The sequence below is a fragment of the Anomaloglossus baeobatrachus genome, chromosome 2 (assembly GCF_048569485.1).
Source record: "Anomaloglossus baeobatrachus isolate aAnoBae1 chromosome 2, aAnoBae1.hap1, whole genome shotgun sequence".
NCBI classification, from domain to species: Eukaryota; Metazoa; Chordata; class Amphibia; order Anura; family Aromobatidae; genus Anomaloglossus; species Anomaloglossus baeobatrachus.
In genome coordinates this window covers 479,182,118-479,200,502 of record NC_134354.1, presented here as the reverse complement: position 1 = coordinate 479,200,502, position 18,385 = coordinate 479,182,118, and the positions used below count along the sequence as shown (strand labels likewise).

General features: G+C 53.3%; 1 protein-coding gene across 1 annotated transcript in view; it reads left to right on the top strand.

Annotated features, from left to right (window-relative positions):
- REV1 (REV1 DNA directed polymerase) overlaps nt 1-18,385 on the top strand; it is a 133,220-nt gene that overhangs the window by 89,327 nt on the left and 25,508 nt on the right. Inside the window, exons 15-17 of the mRNA XM_075336410.1 lie at nt 11,470-11,572; nt 12,014-12,173; nt 13,470-13,678. Of these exons, the coding sequence (XP_075192525.1) occupies nt 11,470-11,572; nt 12,014-12,173; nt 13,470-13,678 (472 nt within the window). The remainder of the gene's footprint in view (nt 1-11,469; nt 11,573-12,013; nt 12,174-13,469; nt 13,679-18,385) is intronic.

The window sequence follows — 18,385 nt, the reverse complement described above, 5'->3', positions numbered from 1 at the left end:
GGATTTGCATTTGTTGGATCTCGTGAGAGCACTCAGAATCTACATTTCCCGCACGGCGCCCCTGCGCCGCTCGGATGCACTCTTTGTCCTTGTCGCTGGTAAGCGCAAAGGATCGCAGGCTTCCAAATCCACCCTGGCTCGATGGATCAAGGAACCGATTCTTGAAGCCTACCGTTCTGCTGGGCTTCCGGTTCCATCAGGGCTGAAGGCCCATTCTACCAGAGCCGTGGGTGCGTCCTGGGCATTACGACACCAGGCTACGGCTCAACAGGTGTGCCAGGCAGCTACCTGGTCGAGTCTGCACACTTTCACCAAACATTATCAGGTGCATACCTACGCTTCGGCGGACGCCAGCTGTCACAAACCACCGGGGGGTCACTCAGAAATCCCCCGCGCTGGCTACCAGTACGTCACAATCGGGGGGTAACAAGTGGGGGGTCACCCCTCCTTTATACCTCCCGACCGACAGACAGAGCACGTGACGCGCTCTCTAGCGCCCCTCTTATAGTCAGGCCAATTATGGAATTGCCCGACCATAAGCAAGGAGGCCGCTATACTACTTATGCCGATTATTGAAGGGTCCCCGGTGAGAGTAAGGTATATATTCCCCCGACCTCCGCGGGCGGAATATATAAAATCTCCCCGAATCTCACTGGCCTCCCCACAATAATCCTTGGCACAATTCGCTGCCACCAACCGATTTACGGTAACTATTAGCCGAACACACAGACGTGGGATTCAAGATCGAGATAACAGAACAGCCCAAGATTAATTATATAATTTAATCAGCCTAAAGCACACTAGAAACTACAATATATACAATAGGGAATCTACAGAATATACATATGTCAGAGTACAGTTACAGATAAAGCATGGTTTTCAAACAGGTATGCAATTCAATCAGTTACCTTGTGCGTCTGGCCACAGGGGGGCGCTGTAGACCAGGTTTCCAGGAACTCCCACAGATGTTTCCTACACGTGCCCCCAGCGAAAGAACCCTGGAAAATGGCCGAAGTAGGGTTATCAACCTGGGCAGATCCAGGTCCCCTCCTACCTTAGTGACCTCACAGGGAAGCACTGCCACTCCCCCTGCATGGATCAGAATTATCCAGCAAAGGGGATATTGGCCATAACTTTGCCTGGGAGCGTCGTAGGCGGACGCCAATGCTCTCATTGTGACAGTTATGAATTTAGCTACAGAACGAGGGGACTCATGACCTGTCTGCCAGTTCCCCATTGGCTGATATCACGCCTGGGGTATTTCCCAAGCTCCCCCTTCCATAAAAAAGGTGTGCCAGCATCGTCCGCCTGCGCAAACACCATTTTTATGGTTGCCATATTTATCGGAGATATGGCTTGCGAGATATGAACCATTTTTTACTGGAGTCGTTCTGTCTGGCTACTTCCAAGCCTTGCTAATGAGATACAACTCTTGTTACAGGGTGACGGCAGGGAGTCATCCTGGGTCCATTGTCCTCACATCATCTCATCTCCATATCAGAGGAGATGGCTGTTGGAGGTGTAAGTGGGATGTGACACCTTCACAGATGCTGGACATTTGAGAACAAGAAGGGAAAGGGGGGCACTGCCAGGGAGTGATGAGAGCAATTATGACTTCTAGTCATAATTCCTCTTCATATCCCAGGATTTACCTCACACCTCCCCCCTTTTGAGGGCGCTAGGGGGCAGCACACTCCGGTGTTCCCCCGTGCGCCCGTCCGCGACCTCTCCTTGTCGGGACAGCCCGTCTGCGTTACCGTGGTCACGGCCCCTTTTGTGGCGAATGGTGAAGTCGTATTGCTGGAGCGCAAGGCTCCATCGCAACAATCGCCCATTCGTCCCAGAGACGGTGCGCAACCAGCTGAGGGGATTGTGGTCCGTCTCCACGATGAAGTGGCGCCCGTATAGATAGGGTTGCAGACGCTGCAGGGCCCACACTATGGCCAGGCACTCCTTCTCCATTGTAGAATAGGCCACTTCCCTTGGTAACAGCTTCCTGCTCAGGTACAAGACTGGGTGCTCTTGGCTCGCAGAGTCCACCTGGCTGAGCACCGCACCGAGGCCGAAGTCACTGGCGTCGGTCTGTACTACAAACGGCCGCGTGAAGTCGGCTGCCTGTAGCACGGGCGGGCTGGACAGGGCGTCCTTTAGGGCCCGGAAGGCTGTCTCGCAGTCCACTGTCCAATCGACTGCAGAGGGCAGCTTCTTCTTGGTGAGGTCCGTCAAGGGCTTTGCCAGGCTACTATAGCATGGAACAAACCTCCTATAGTACCCAGCGGTCCCCAAGAAGGACATCACCTGCTTCTTGGTCCTGGGGGTGGGCCAGGATGCGATGGCCTCCACTTTCTCAGGCTCGGGCTTCAGCGTTCCCCCACCTACCCGGTGACCGAGGTACTGGACCTCGCTCATGGCCAGCTGACACTTTCCCGGCTTGATGGTCAAACCTGCCCGGTGGATCCGCCTGAGCACCTGTGCTAGATGCTCTAGGTGGTCCTCCCAGGTGGGACTGAAGACGGCAATGTCATCCAGGTACGCGGCCGCGTACCCTTCAAGTCCCTTGAGCAGGGTGTTGACCATCCGCTGGAAAGTGGCAGGGGCATTCCTCATCCCGAATGGCATCACCGTGGACTCGTACAGTCCAAATGGGGTAATAAAGGCAGAGCGTTCCCTGGCCTTGCGAGTCAGGGGGATCTGCCAATATCCCCGGCTCAGGTCCATGATGGTCAGGTACTGAGCCCCGGCCAACTGATCGAGCAGGTCATCGATGCGTGGCATTGGGTACGCATCGGCGACCGTGACAGCATTGAGCCCCCTGTAGTCCACGCAGAACCGAGTGGTTCGGTCCTTCTTAGGGACGAGGACTACAGGCGAGGCCCAAGCGCTGTTGGATGCCTGGATCACCCCCAGCTCCAGCATCTCGTCAATCTCCTGGCGCATGTGTTGCTGCACCTCCAGGGAGACCCGATATGCTGAACGCCGGATCGGGGGATGATCCCCAGTGTCCACGTGATGGACAGCCAAGTCAGTCCTTCCGGGCTGGTTGGTAAACAACCCCCGGAAGGGGAGGAGGGTGGCCCACAGCTGGGACCGTTGGTCTTCCAAGAGCTGGTGGCCAACCTCCACATCCTCAATGGATCCGCCTGCCCTAACCTGGGCTAGCATATCCAAGAGGGTTTCCGCTTCTCCCTCCTCGGGCAGGTTGCACACGGGGAGCGCACATGCCTCCCGCTCATGATGTGCCTTCATCATGTTCACATGGAAGGGCTTCCGCCTTCCACGGGCAGGGTCCAGGGTGACCAGGTACGTTACAGGGTTGAGCTGCTGGTACACGAGGTATGGGCCTTCCCAGGCTGCCTGAAGCTTGTCCTGTGGTACGGGGACCAGTACCCACACCTTTTGACCCACTTGGTAGGTCCTCTCACAAGCGTTCTGGTCGTACCAACGCTTCTGATCGGCCTGGGCTTGAGCCATATTGTCGTGTACCAGTTGCGTCAAGGCCTGCATTTTGTCCCGGAAGCGCATGACATACTCGATGACCGACACTCCAGGGGTGGCCAAATCCCCTTCCCAAGCCTCTTTCACCAGAGCCAGGGGGCCCCGCACACGTCGCCCGTACAGGAGCTCAAACGGTGAGAATCCTGTTGAGGCCTGTGGAACCTCCCGGTAAGCAAATAACAGGTGTGGGAGATACCGCTCCCAGTCACGCCCATGGGAGTCGACCAACATCTTAAGCATCTGCTTTAAGGTGCCATTGAACCGCTCGCACAGGCCATTAGTCTGTGGATGGTACGGGCTGGCCACCAGATGTCGCACCTGGACTTGCTTACAGAGGGTCTCCATCAGCTGGGACATGAATTGGGTCCCCCGGTCGGTGAGCATTTCCTGGGGAAAACCCACTCGGGAGAAAATCTCCAGCAATGCGGTGGCCACCTTGTCAGCCCGAATGGACGACAAGGCCACTGCTTCTGGGTACCGGGTGGCATAGTCAACTACCGTCAGTATGAAGCGTTTCCCGGAGCTGCTGGGGATGGCCAGCGGGCCGACCAGATCCACAGCCACCCTCCTGAAAGGCTCATCGATGATTGGCAGAGATACTAGTGGGGCTTTGGGGTGTGGCCCCGCCTTCCCCACTCTCTGACAGGTTTCACACGAACGGCAGTAGGCAGCCACATCGGCCCCCATTTTTGGCCAGTAGAAATGCTGGTTTAACCTGGCCTTGGTCTTAGCGATCCCTAGGTGTCCGGCCATCGGAATCTCATGTGCGATCCGCAACAACTCCGTCCGGAACGGATAGGGTACCACCAACTGTCGGTCCCTGGGCCACGCCTCCGGTGAACCCTGCTGGACCGTGGCCCGGTACAGCCGTCCTTGGTCCCAGACCACTCGCTCCGGGTCCGAGTCCGAGGGAGGCTGTGCCGCCTGCTCCTTTTAGAGCTTTCAGGCTGTCGTCAGCTTCTAACGCTGCCTGAAACCCCTGACCAGATGTGGCCAGAATCGACGAGACTGTCACATCTTCGGTCAGTACCCCGGGGCCTGTGTCCTGGCCTCCACCTGACTCGGCTGCCACTTGGTCAGAAGGGGAAGAGCTATCGGACCTCCGGGAGGCCCCTTGGCTTCCAGCACTCCCACTGCGGGTGACAGCGGCCACAGCCGCTGCGACCGTGGGTCGTGCCTGCTCCTCCTCCGTTCCTGACCAAGTCGCCGGTTCAGGCAGACCTACCTGGCTTCCTGACACCCCGGTTGTGGGGGAACCCTGCACCGAGATCTTACCTGGGAGCACTTCCGCTCCTGGACCGGCCCCAATCTCACCTGCCTGTTCCCCCTCTGCAGCAACAGAACCCCGCTGTGAAATCTCTGGGGACCCCACATTTGCTGTGGTAGCCCCCACCCCACACACTGGTCCTCCCCCTGCAGCACCCTGCTCTCTGCTTATCCCTGCAGAGGGCAACAGATCCCAGCTCACAGGCTGGTTACTTGTAGAGGCATGGTCACACCTTTCTCTGACCCCCTCCCCTGTCACAGCTGCAGCTGAGTGTGTGTCTATGGTGTCTATGCAAGCAGAAATATCAGAGTTCACTCCCTCCTCCCTTACATCATTCATAGATAACACATTAACATTGTCCGGAGGCACGTCAGCACTGGCTGAAGGTTCAGCCTTTGGGGCGGGGCCAAACTGGGAGGTTATTTGCCCCAAATCTGTCCCAAGTAGCACGTTTGCAGGGATCCGATCCGTTACCCCCACCTCCCTCACCCCTCGCCCTGCGCCCCAGTCCACATAAATGTCAGCAACAGGCAGCGCCGGGTCAATGCCTCCAATCCCGGAGACAGCGAGGGTTTTTCCAGGGATCAAGTCTTGGGGGGACACCATCTCAGGCCGCACCAGAGTCACCTCCGAGGCGCTGTCTCGCAGTCCTATGGTCACAGACTGGCCGACGGTGACAGGTTGGAAGCTGTCCAGGGACCTACCACCACCCCCACCCACACAATACACCTTGGGCGGCCCTTGGGACGGGGACGGAGCCGGGGCCTTGGGACGCTGAGGGCACATGGCCTTGAAGTGTCCAGGTAGGTTGCACTGGTGGCACCGTCTTGGTTCCGCCACGGGCCTGGAGAGGGGAGTTGAGGGGGACACCCCCTGCAGTCTAGGGGCAGGTGGGGCAGTCACAGAATTCATCTTACCCCCTCTCCAGGTGCTGCTGGTGGCCGCTCTCCTGGCCTCAGGGGCCCGGTTGTTGGTGTAGTCATCGGCAAGGGCAGCTGTAGCCGTGGACCCCTTTGGCTTCTGGTCTCGGATGAACTGGCGGAGATCCTCAGGGCAGTTCCACAAGAGTTGCTCCGTGATGAACAAGTCCAGGATCTCCGGTCCGGTGGAAAGCTGCAGGCCTTGGGTCCAGTGGTCGGCAGCTCGGGCAAGTGCCCGCCTGTGGTCAGCCCAGGAGTCCTTTGGTCCCTTCTGTAGGCTCCGGAACTTCTTGCGGTAGGACTCTGGAGTGAGGTTGTACTGTTGGATCAGGGCCCGCTTGATGGTGTCGTAGCCCTGATCTGCCTCAGCAGGCAAGTCCCCAAGGACATCCAGGGCCTTACCCCTTAAACGGGGGGTCAGGTATTTGGCCCACTGGTCCTTGTCCAGATGGTGCTGCAAGCAAGTCCGTTCAAAAGCAGTCAAGAAAGAGTCCAAGTCTCCATCCTTCTCCAGCACTGGGAAGTCCTCAACACGGACCTTTGGAAGTTTGGTGTCTTGAAGGTCACGTGTGGCTGATGAGGGCCGGAGCTGAGCTAGCTGCAGCTGGTAGTCACGCTCTGCCTGTCGCTCTCGCTCTCGCTCTTCACGCGCTGCTTGCCGCTCCGCAGCCTCACGCACTGCTTGCCGCTCCGCAGCCTCAGCATCACGCGCTGCCTGCCGCTCTGCCCTGTGCTCTGCCAGGAGTCCCTTGTAGCCCTCCTGGTCTCCAGCCTGGAGAAGGGCCATAGCCATTTGAAGAAGGCTATCCGAGCCTCCCAGGCTCGGTGGAATGGCACGTGGTGATCTGCGGCCCGCTGCGGAGCCTGGTGATTCACTGTCCATTGCAGAGCGGACGGCTGGCATCTGGCTCGTTGAGGACCCTTGGGTGAGCTGCTCCTCCTCTTGTCCAGCAGTGCCCGGTTGTGCAATGTCCTCTGCGGAGCTGTTTTCTGGCGTCGAGCTCCTGGAGGACTCGTGGGCAACCTCCTCATTACTGCCCACAGCACCGTCCTCCCTCTCTTCGGCTCCTGCTTTAGCATTGGCCAGTTGCATAGCTCTGCTCCTGGTGCCATCAGCCATTCTTGCAGACTTTTGGTCACTGACACAGAACTGACACCTGATGCCTCCACACACCTTACAGTATCTGCACTCTGACACTCTAGTGTTGAGCTAGTCTGAAGACCCCAGCAGCCACAGCTGCTGCAGGCAGTCTTTAGTGTCTGGGAGTATGGGTCTCACACTCACACACACTATTATCTCGATCCCACCGCTTGCCACCAATATGTCACAAACCACCGGGGGGGGTCACTCAGAAATCCCCCGCGCTGGCTACCAGTACGTCACAATCGGGGGGTAACAAGTGGGGGGTCACCCCTCCTTTATACCTCCCGACCGACAGACAGAGCACGTGACGCGCTCTCTAGCGCCCCTCTTATAGTCAGGCCAATTATGGAATTGCCCGACCATAAGCAAGGAGGCCGCTATACTACTTATGCCGATTATTGAAGGGTCCCCGGTGAGAGTAAGGTATATATTCCCCCGACCTCCGCGGGCGGAATATATAAAATCTCCCCGAATCTCACTGGCCTCCCCACAATAATCCTTGGCACAATTCGCTGCCACCAACCGATTTACGGTAACTATTAGCCGAACACACAGACGTGGGATTCAAGATCGAGATAACAGAACAGCCCAAGATTAATTATATAATTTAATCAGCCTAAAGCACACTAGAAACTACAATATATACAATAGGGAATCTACAGAATATACATATGTCAGAGTACAGTTACAGATAAAGCATGGTTTTCAAACAGGTATGCAATTCAATCAGTTACCTTGTGCGTCTGGCCACAGGGGGGCGCTGTAGACCAGGTTTCCAGGAACTCCCACAGATGTTTCCTACACGTGCCCCCAGCGAAAGAACCCTGGAAAATGGCCGAAGTAGGGTTATCAACCTGGGCAGATCCAGGTCCCCTCCTACCTTAGTGACCTCACAGGGAAGCACTGCCACTCCCCCTGCATGGATCAGAATTATCCAGCAAAGGGGATATTGGCCATAACTTTGCCTGGGAGCGTCGTAGGCGGACGCCAATGCTCTCATTGTGACAGTTATGAATTTAGCTACAGAACGAGGGGACTCATGACCTGTCTGCCAGTTCCCCATTGGCTGATATCACGCCTGGGGTATTTCCCAAGCTCCCCCTTCCATAAAAAAGGTGTGCCAGCATCGTCCGCCTGCGCAAACACCATTTTTATGGTTGCCATATTTATCGGAGATATGGCTTGCGAGATATGAACCATTTTTTACTGGAGTCGTTCTGTCTGGCTACTTCCAAGCCTTGCTAATGAGATACAACTCTTGTTACAGGGTGACGGCAGGGAGTCATCCTGGGTCCATTGTCCTCACATCATCTCATCTCCATATCAGAGGAGATGGCTGTTGGCGGTGTAAGTGGGATGTGACACCTTCACAGATGCTGGACATTTGAGAACAAGAAGGGAAAGGGGGGCACTGCCAGGGAGTGATGAGAGCAATTATGACTTCTAGTCATAATTCCTCTTCATATCCCAGGATTTACCTCACACCAGCCTAGGTAGAAGAGTCCTGCAGGCGGTGGTTGCCTCCTCGTAGGGGAGGGCTGTTTTGCAGCTCTAACTTGAGGTATTAATTTACCCACCCAGGGACTGCTTTTGGACGTCCCAATCGTCTGGGTCTCCCAATGGAGCGCCGAAGAAGAAGGGAATTTTGTTACTTACCGTAAATTCCTTTTCTTCTAGCTCCAATTGGTAGACCCAGCACCCGCCCTGTTTCCTTCGGGATTTTTGTTTTTTTCGGGTACACATGTTGTTCATGTTGAACGGTTTCAGTTCTCCGATGTTACTTCGGATTGAATTTGTTTAAACCAGTTATTGGCTTTCCTCCTTCTTGCTTTAGCACTAAAACTGAGCAGCCCGTGATCCCACGGGGGGTGTATAGCCAGAAGGGGAGGGGCCTTACACTTTTTAGTGTAATGCTTTGTGTGGCCTCCGGAGGCAGTAGCTATACACCCAATCGTCTGGGTCTCCCAATTGGAGCTAGAAGAAAAGGAATTTACGGTAAGTAACAAAATTCCCTTCTTCTCCCCCAAGTGGACTGGCTACTCCTGACCACGGACGCCAGCCTCTTAGTCTGGGGAGCAGCGTACTGGCTCCACACTGCTTCGGGACGTTGGACACCCCAGGAGTCTTCCCTTCCCAGAAATCATCCTGAAAATCAGCGCAATCTTCTCGCGCTCAGGTCATTTCCCCCTTCTGCTAGCAAGTCGTTTGATTCGGGTCCAATTGGACAATGCAACAGCTGTGACCTATGTCAATCAGCAGGGAGGTACCAGCAGCAAGACAGCTTATTTCGAGGTCCTCAGGATCCTCACCTGGACCGAATCGACGGGGGTCTGTGTTTTCAACGTTACACATACGGGAGTAGAAAAATGGGTGGCGGACCTTCTAAGTCGCCAAGGCCTGGCCGCCAGAGAGTGGTTTCTCCACCCAGAAGTGTTCCCACACATCTGCACTCACTGGAGTACACCAGACGTGGAATTAATGGTGCTCTACAAATAAATAATAATAATCTAATGGCCTCAAGGTTGAACGCAAAGGTACCCGCGTTCTTAGCCAGGTCACGTGACCCACAGTCCATTGGCGCGGATGCTCTAGTCTCCTGAAGTCGTTTCCGTCCAACTTACATGTTTTTCGCCTCTGCTCCTGCTGCCGCGAGTAATCAGGAAGATCAAGGCAGAAGGCGTCCCGGTGATACTAATTGCACCGGACTAGCCCAGGTGCGCCTGGTATGCTGAATTAGTACAATTGCTCATGGCGCCTCGTAAGCATCCCAGACTTGCTGACCCATGGGCCCATTTCCCATCAGAACTCCAGAGCCCTGAAGCTGACGGCCTGGCCATTGAGACCTGGACTTTAAAAAGAGGGAGATTCTCTCCTGCGGTCATCTCCACCATGTACAGGGCCCGAAAGCCGGCCTTCATCCCGTATTTACCACCGTACGTGGAAAACTTTCCTTTTCCAGTGCAGGGAATCTAATGTCCAACCTATGCCTCTGGCGATCCCCAGAATTCTTGATTTTTTTTTTTTTTGCAGTCAGGTTGCAAAAGGGGTTGGCCCTCAGCTTCCTTAAGGGGCAGGTTTCATCTCTCTCAATATTCTATCAATACCGCCTAGCTTGCAATCAGCAAGTCAAGACTTTCCTCAAGGGTGTTTCCCATCTAGTTTCTCTGTATAAACGGTCGCTGGACCCATGGGACCTCAATCTCGTTTTGGACGGTATCCAGAGGTCCCCTTTTGAACCTCTTAAGGAATCTTCTCTTGCTATTCTCTCTTGGAAGGTAACATTCTTAGTGGCGATTACGTCCATCAGACAAGTTTCGGAACTGGCATCACTCTCTTGCCGCAAACCCTTTCTGATCTTTCATCAGGACAAGGTGGTTCTACACCCCCTTCCGGATTTTCTTCCGATGGTTATTTCCCCGTTTCATATGAACGAGGACATTGTTCTGACTTCCTTTTTGTCCACACCCAGTCCATAGGGTGGAAAGGTTTCTACATTCGCTAGATCTTGTGAGGGCTCTCAGATATTACGTACCCAGGACAGCCCCTTTAGGAACATAGACTCCTTGTTCGTCATTCCTGAAAGGCCCAAGAAAGGACAGGCAGCTTCATAGGCAACGCTGGCTCGCTGGATTCGCTCTGCGATCCAGGAAGTCTACCGCTTGCAACTTAAGCCCATTCGTAGTGGGCTGCGGACTTATTCCATGCAAGCAGTTGGCGCCCCTTGGGCCATTAGGCATCAGCCTTCAGTGGAACAGAGGTGTAAGGCTGCGACCTGGTCTTGCCTACATACTGTTTCAAAGCATTACTGAATCCATACCCAGGCTTCGGCTGAGGCGAACCTAGGTAGGAAAATTCTGCAAACTATAGTGGAGTACCTATCTCAGTAGGCACTCCTGGCTATCTGGGACTGGTTCCTAGTCCTTGGGTTGCGTTGTTTATGGTTTACCCACCCATGGACTGCTTTAGGACGTCCCATGGTCCTGTGTCCTCCAATGAGGCGTCAGAGAAAAACGGATTTTTGTGTACTCACCGTAAAATCATTTTCTCTTAGCCATAATTGGGAGACACAGCACCCACCCTGTTGCCCTGTTGGGCCTTGGTTCTCTCAGTACCTTATTTGGTTATGACTCTTTTTTTCTCATGTCCCTCTGTTTAGGTAAGTTTTTACTGTTTTTTTTCTCCTACTGCTTGTGTACTAAAACTGAGGTTGCCTGGCCCGGCCAGGGGGTGTATACTGCAGAGGAGGAGCTATGCTTTTGCATCTACTTAGTGTCCTCCTATGGATAGGCAGCATAACACCCATGGTCCTGTGTCCCCCAATGATGGCTAAGAGAAAACGATTTTACGGTGAGTACACAAAAATCCGTTTATTCCTGCCTTTTCTCCAGCACATCGAGGACACCTAGAGTCAGTTCTAATACCAGCCTTAAACATCTCCGGAAATGTATAGGTTCTATGAACAAATAAATGTGACCGCCTTTTAGGTTCACTGAGTGAGGACTTAGGAACATATTCCAGGAGAGGTGACCACTTTTCCTCTGAAATATTACCAATATCGGACTCCCACCATTATTTTTAGTTGCCTTTTTAACTGCATTTTCAACTATTTGCTTCTACTCACATGTTGTTTTGTGGTTATTTAGGTCAGTGACTCTGGACCAAGCCACAGATAATGCCACAGTGATTGGCAAAGAAACACTGAAGATGTTTCAGTCAATGAAACTGAATGTTGCAGATATGAGAGGGGTAAGTCAATTACACCATGGCACCATTTCCCTCCATACCATATATTGTGTTATAATTTGTGATGAGCGAGCAGTACCATGCTCGGGTGCTCAGTACTTGTTAAGAACAGTGCAATTGGACCCTCGAATTGGCACGACTCGACTACCCGAGTATAACGGAAGTCAATGGAAAACTCAAGCATTTTTGCAGAAAGTTCCTGTAAAAATGATTGCGTTCCCCATTGACCTCTATTATATTCAGGTACTCGAGTGGCGCTCATGAAGCATCCAACTACTTGATATGAGTATCGAGCACCCGAGCATGGTAGTGCTCGCTCATCACTAGTTATGATTACTAACTTACTATTAATACTATTTCTCTGGTAACATGAATTGTATCACATCTAGTTTAGACTTTATTTTTTGAGAAGGTTTATAAGTTACAATTTCTTGCTTCCATAAGGTTGGACTTCAGATGCACCAGTTAATTCACATGCATGTATCAAACGGTGGTTCTTTGATAGCAAGATCCGGGCTGTTACCAGGAGGGTCACGTTCACTAATTGATATGTTTGAAGAAAAAAGGAAAAATAAGCCAACCATGGAAGAAGATGGCAAGAGAGGTAATTGGCGACAATTATCGTCAAAATATAATGAGTAATAGCTGAACAAAGCAAGATCTTTCTATGAGAAAGGGTATTTTTATCCTAACGACATCTCCAAGGACAGCGGTTGGAGACCTTCAAAGTGTTGCTTAATTTGGAAAAGGCAAAATGCAGCATAGTAAATTTACTTTTTTGCAAATGTTTTTTTTATACTTTTCATTTTTGAAATGTTTATCAATTGTTTATGTTCAACGTTTAGCAGTTCTGCTATGAAATATCTGCAAAAGACCTCTATTATGGTGCATGCCGACGAACAGTGTTTTCAGTGGTTTGGATGTAGCGTGTTTTCGCTGCGTCCAAACCGCTGCGGTGTACAGTACAAGCATAGTGGATGGGATTTCTAGAGATCCCGTGCCCACTGTGCTTGTTTTTTCCACAGCAAACACTGACCTGCGGTGCAACTTTCCAAGCTGCAGCATGTCAATTGTTTGCTAGAATTCGTATGCATCCTACGTAGGGAGAACACAAGCAGGAGACCCGCAGTGCACTGAACCCTGATCGTGGGTACAAGCAGCTGCAGTCTCTGGAGGAGAATCATGGCCCCGCAGGTCAGGACTCGCTGCATCTAGGACGCACGAGTAATGATCGTGAGCACATACCCTTAGGTAAAGGGTTTAAAGGGTTACCAATCACTTAGTTCAGGAGACAGACGAGGGAAACTGGTACAAATACTTGCTAACTCTGGTTTGGCTTCTTGTGATCTTCAGTCCAATATTTCCTTAAGGCCTCTTGCCTTAGGCAGAATGTCATCAAGAGGCTACCTCAGTGGGGTTGTGATAGTCTGTGCCTATATACTGCAGATGTTCTGAAGATGGAAACAGCAGACAGAATATTACATGACGCCAGAACGAAGCTGACCGATCGGATCATGTGACTGGTATTTATGTTAAGTAGCGTGGCAAGATAAGTAAATGTTCTCTTTCAAACAAAAAACTATCAGAGAAAAAAAAAAAAAAATCAGCCTTACTTTTTTTCTGATGTTTTTGAATTTATATCCTTCAAACAAGCGAACAGAGGGCATAAGAGGAAAACTAGTACAAAGAATATTTTAGGTTCCATCATTTACTTTGCATACTGGCCATTTTCTATGATTGGATCATCCTTTAGAAGACCAGATTTAGGAATTTGTCACCCCTAAAAGGTACAATATGTAGAGTCTAGTACACTTGTTTCCTTTCCTTTTTTGGAATGTTTCACATACTGAAACATAAAAATGGCATGTACACATGTATTTTGTTTTCTGTGTCCTTCCAGTCATTGTTGCTGCTTTCGATGTTGAAATTTCATCGGCCTCAGACACATGTGCTTCAGGTTCATCTGGCCACGGCCACAAAAATCTGGCTTCTAGTCAGGATCCAAGCACTAGCAAAGCAGATCCTCCCGGAAGGAAAAATGGTTTTCATACTCCAGTCAGCATGACATCAAGAGTTAATTTCACAATTGAAGTTCCATCCCCTTCACAAGTAAGTTATGGCCTTGTACAAGACTGATATTACACGTTGTGGGGACACTGACACATTTGCAAACCACAAGTTATTATTTAAATTTCTCTATCGCCTTCATTGGGGGACACAGGACCATGGGTTTATGCTGCTGTGACTAGGAGGCTGACACTAAGTGAACATAAAAAGAGTTAGCTCCTCCCTGGCAGTGTACACCCTGAGCCGGAGGCGGTACTATGCCAGTTTTTTGCTTCGTGTCGTAGGAGGCTGATGTGGGCCCATATCTCTGTGGGCCAACCTCAGCCTAGGCTATTTATTTTTTTCCGTTTTTTTCAACTATACGGCGCCGCTCAGCGTTCTCATCCTTTTTACGCGCTTTATCTCTTCTGCAGGATTAAAGATCGCGCATCAGAGAGTATCCTCGCCTGCTCTGTCCATACAGAGCCTGGAATGCCAGGGTATCGTCCCCACTCGAGACACAGCCCTTATCCCCCTCCGGCCCCATGGTACCACCCCAGGGGCTGATTGGGGTCCCACTCATTTACGTTTTATGGGCTTACTCCCCGTCGACCCCTATGGTACCGTCCCAAGGGGTGTTTCGGATGGAGACGGCGAGGAAACATCGCAAGCGCAGGAGCGCTCACAGCATCAGGCCTCCCCCAGCGTTCTCCCCTGTTTCACTGGGCCCAGGCAAAGGAGCACACACTGCAGCGCAGGAGCGCTCTGCAGTCTTCCACACAGCCCCCCAGCAGCCTCCCCTGGCACTTGCCAGCACAAGCCTGCACTCACCGGGGGCCTTCAGCAGCCAGGATGGGACCCAGGGACCTGGACACCGCGCAGGGACGCAGGTAAGCCCTGCTCCGCGCGCAGCGCTGCGCTCCCGGCGGCCGTCGCTCTCAAATTTAGTCCCCGGCTTCGGGCCTACATTAGGCCGGAGCTCTCCGCCCCCTGTTTGCGCGCGCGTCTTTCGGGCCCGCCCCCCGCTGTTTCTGCCCAGCAACAGCAGATATCATCCCTAGCACGCCCCCTCAGTAAAAAAAAAAAAAAAGAGGCAAAAGAGCGCGTTTTCTTGCAAACGGCCCACCACAGCACAGGCAGACCACTGAGCAGCAGCATCTCTTTTCCGGTGGCCGTCCCCTGCTACTCTGAGCCTCCTGCTGACCTGGGGAGGACACAGGCCTGGGTGAGTGCTGGTTCTGATTAGGACCAGCAACTTTTCTTACATTTTTTCTTCTCACTTTTTTCCTCCTATCTCCTGTCTCCTCCCTAGTGTCTCTAGTAGGAGCCCCCTGAGCAGCCATGCCTAACTCTAAGTCCTCCCGATCCAAACAGGTCCTGTTCATAATGCATTTTGCGTGCTCGTCCTGCAACGAAAAATTCTCCCAAGGCCAGGCTACCCCCCTCTGCGCAGCTTGCGTCCCTGACCCACAGCCCACGCAGATTGCCCCAGACGCCTCCGACACCACCATCCCACTCGCTACTGCAGCAGTACAGGATGCACTGAGCCCCAATGCGCTCCCTCCCCCGGAGTGGCTGACTTCTCTCTCCCAGTCGGTGGATTCCCTGTCGAGGGCGTCTCAGACCATCGCGCAGGCTTTGCAGTCACTCCCTACGCTCAGCCATGCGCCGCAGGTCCAGCCGTCGCAGGGTGACAGTCGGTCTGACCCAGAACCGACTACAGGAGCGCGGAAGCGGACCCGCACGGTCTCGTCTTCCGATTCCTCCCAGAGGTCTCTCTCCCCTCCAAGGCCCGAGAGCCACTCGTCTCTGAGACCGTGTGATGATTCAGGGGAAGAGTCGGATGCAGCCTCCCTTATGGACTCGGATCAGGCAGCCGACGTCAGGCGTATGGTGGACAGCCTGGTCGACGCGGTGAATACGACGCTGAAGCTACAGCCTGACTCTGCTACCACCCAGAGCTCACAGGTATCTTTCAAACGACTTAAGCGTGTTCACAGGTATTTCTACGATCATCCGGAGTTCGCTGAGATCTTACGCAAGCACAGACAGCAACCGGACAAGACGTTCAACAACGGTAAGTCGATTGATTTACACTATCCCTTCCCCGAAGATCTCAGGAAGGAATGGGTCGACCCTCCGGTCTCCCGTCTGGCCTCGCATACAGTTCTATCTCTGCCGCAGGGAACATCGCTCCGTGATGCCACGGACCGTAACATCGAGAGATTCGCCCGTTCGGCTTTTGAGGCGGCAGGCTCGGCACGGTCTCCGGCCTTCGCCGCCGTCTGGGTAGCTAAGGCCATGGTGACCTGGGCCGACACCCTCCGCAGAGGGCTTCGCTCGCAGTCGGGCGATCCCGAGCTTGTCAACATGGCTGCACAGATTGCCCTGGCGGGTGAGTACATCATTAACGCATCTCTGTCTACAGCCAATTGCGCAGCACAAGCGGCCAGCAACACGGTGGCAATCCGCCGGGCAGTCTGGCTCAGAGCCTGGAATACAGACGCGGCTTCAAAGAAATCACTTACCGCCCTCCCGTTTGCAGGAGGCCGACTGTTTGGGGACAGGCTCGATCAGATTATCGCCGAGGCTACGGGAGGAAAGAGCACCTCCCTTCCACAGCTGAGACCAAGGCGTTTCCCACGCCGCCAGCCGACCTCAGGTTTTCGCCCCTTTCGCAGCTTCAGTTCCCCGGCACAGCCTAGGAGGAACAGATTCCCACAGAGAAGCAGGAAGAACCCGTCTTTCAAAACAAATCCCTCCTGGCGTTCCAGACCACGCCAGCCTGCCAAACCAGCATCTAGATCTCAGCGATACTCCTCGAAATGACTCCTGGTCTTCGCGCGTCAGCGCAGACCAGGTGGGGGGGGCGCCTTTCTCTGTTCCAATATGTCTGGCTCCCTTTGATCACAGACGCTTGGGTCAGAGAAATCCTAGTCTCGGGTTACAAGATAGAATTTACGTCAATTCCTCCAAGCCGCTTCTTTCTTTCCCATCCTCCCGAGTCGGACGCGCGAGCTCGCCCCTTTTTTCGCGCCATCAAATCTCTGCACCGCTCAGGGGTCGTGGTTCCGGTTCCAGATTCGGAGCGGTTCAGAGGAGTTTACTCCAACCTCTTCGTTGTCCCCAAGAAGGATGGCACTGTGCACCCTGTTCTCGACCTCAAGATCCTCAACAGGTACGTCAGAACCCGAAGATTTCGCATGGAGTCCCTCCGATCGGTGATTGCCTCCATGGAGGTCGGCGAATTCCTCGCCTCTCTGGACATACAGGACGCATATCTGCATATCCCAATTGCACACCAGCACCAAAGATTCCTACGCTTTACCGTAGCACACGATCATTATCAGTTCACTGCCCTACCGTTTGGTCTTGCTTCCGCGCCTCGAGTGTTCACGAAAGTCATGGCCGCTGCCATGTCGATCCTGCACTCAAGAGGTGTTTTGGTAATTCCATACCTGGACGACTTACTGATCAAGGGGTCCTCTTTCAACGACTGTCGTCTAAGTGTCCAGATCACCATCGACACTCTATCCCGTCTCGGTTGGCTCATCAATCGGAAGAAGTCCTCGTTGACCCCGGCTCACCGGATTACCTTCCTAGGCATGGAGTTCAATACCATCCAAGGACGCGTGTTCCTTCCACAGGAAAAGATTGTCTCCCTCCGGAAAGACGTCCAGACCCTCCTCCACTCCAGGGCGGTGTCCATACGATTTGGTATGAGGGCACTAGGTCGGATGGTGGCGGCAATAGAGGCGATTCCGTTTGCCCGCTTCCACCTTCGCCCTCTTCAGCTATTCGTGCTGCACAATTGGGACAAGTCTCTATTCACCTTGGATCGCAAGATACGTTTGTCCCCGAAAGTCCGCCACTCGCTGCGCTGGTGGACCAACAGGCAGAATCTCGCCAAAGGAACGTCGTTCTTACCAGTGCACTGGAAGACGGTCACCACCGATGCCAGCCTTCTGGGCTGGGGAGCGGTCTTCCAGCACCACACGGCTCACGGTCAGTGGTCCTACCAGGAAAGCCGGCTCCCGATCAATGTTTTGGAGATCAGAGCAGTCCTACGAGCCCTGCAAGATTTTCAACACCTTCTCCAATGGTCTCCAATCAGGATACAATCGGACAACGCCACGGCGGTGGCATACATCAATCATCAGGGCGGCACGAGGAGCGTCATGGCGATGAGAGAGGTGAAGAGGATCATACAGTGGACAGAGTCTCACAACGCCAGGATCTCCGCGGTACATATCCCCGGCGCGGAAAATTGGGCGGCCGACTACCTCAGCAGACAGGGTCTGGCGTCGGGCGAATGGTCTCTAAACAGAGAGGTTTTCAAGCAGATTTGCCACAGGTGGGGGACTCCGGATATGGACCTGATGGCCTCGCGGTTCAACAATCAAGTTCCACAGTTCATATCCCGCTACCACGACCAGCAGGCGCTAGGAGTCGACGCCCTCATTCTTCCGTGGAAACAGTTCAGACTACCGTTCATCTTTCCGCCGTTGCCACTGATTCCAAGAGTCCTCAAGAAAATCAAGGCAGAGGGCATTCCGGTGATTCTCATCGCTCCAGAATGGCCGAGGCGAGCATGGTTCGCAGAACTCGCACAGCTCGTCGCAGACACCCCATGGCGGCTTCCAGATCGGCCGGACCTGCTGTCTCAGGGTCCGCTCTTCCATCAAAATTCAGGGGTTCTCAATTTGACGGCATGGCTCTTGAATCCTGGCTGTTAGCCCAGTCAGGGTTTGCTCCAGAAGTGATTCAGAC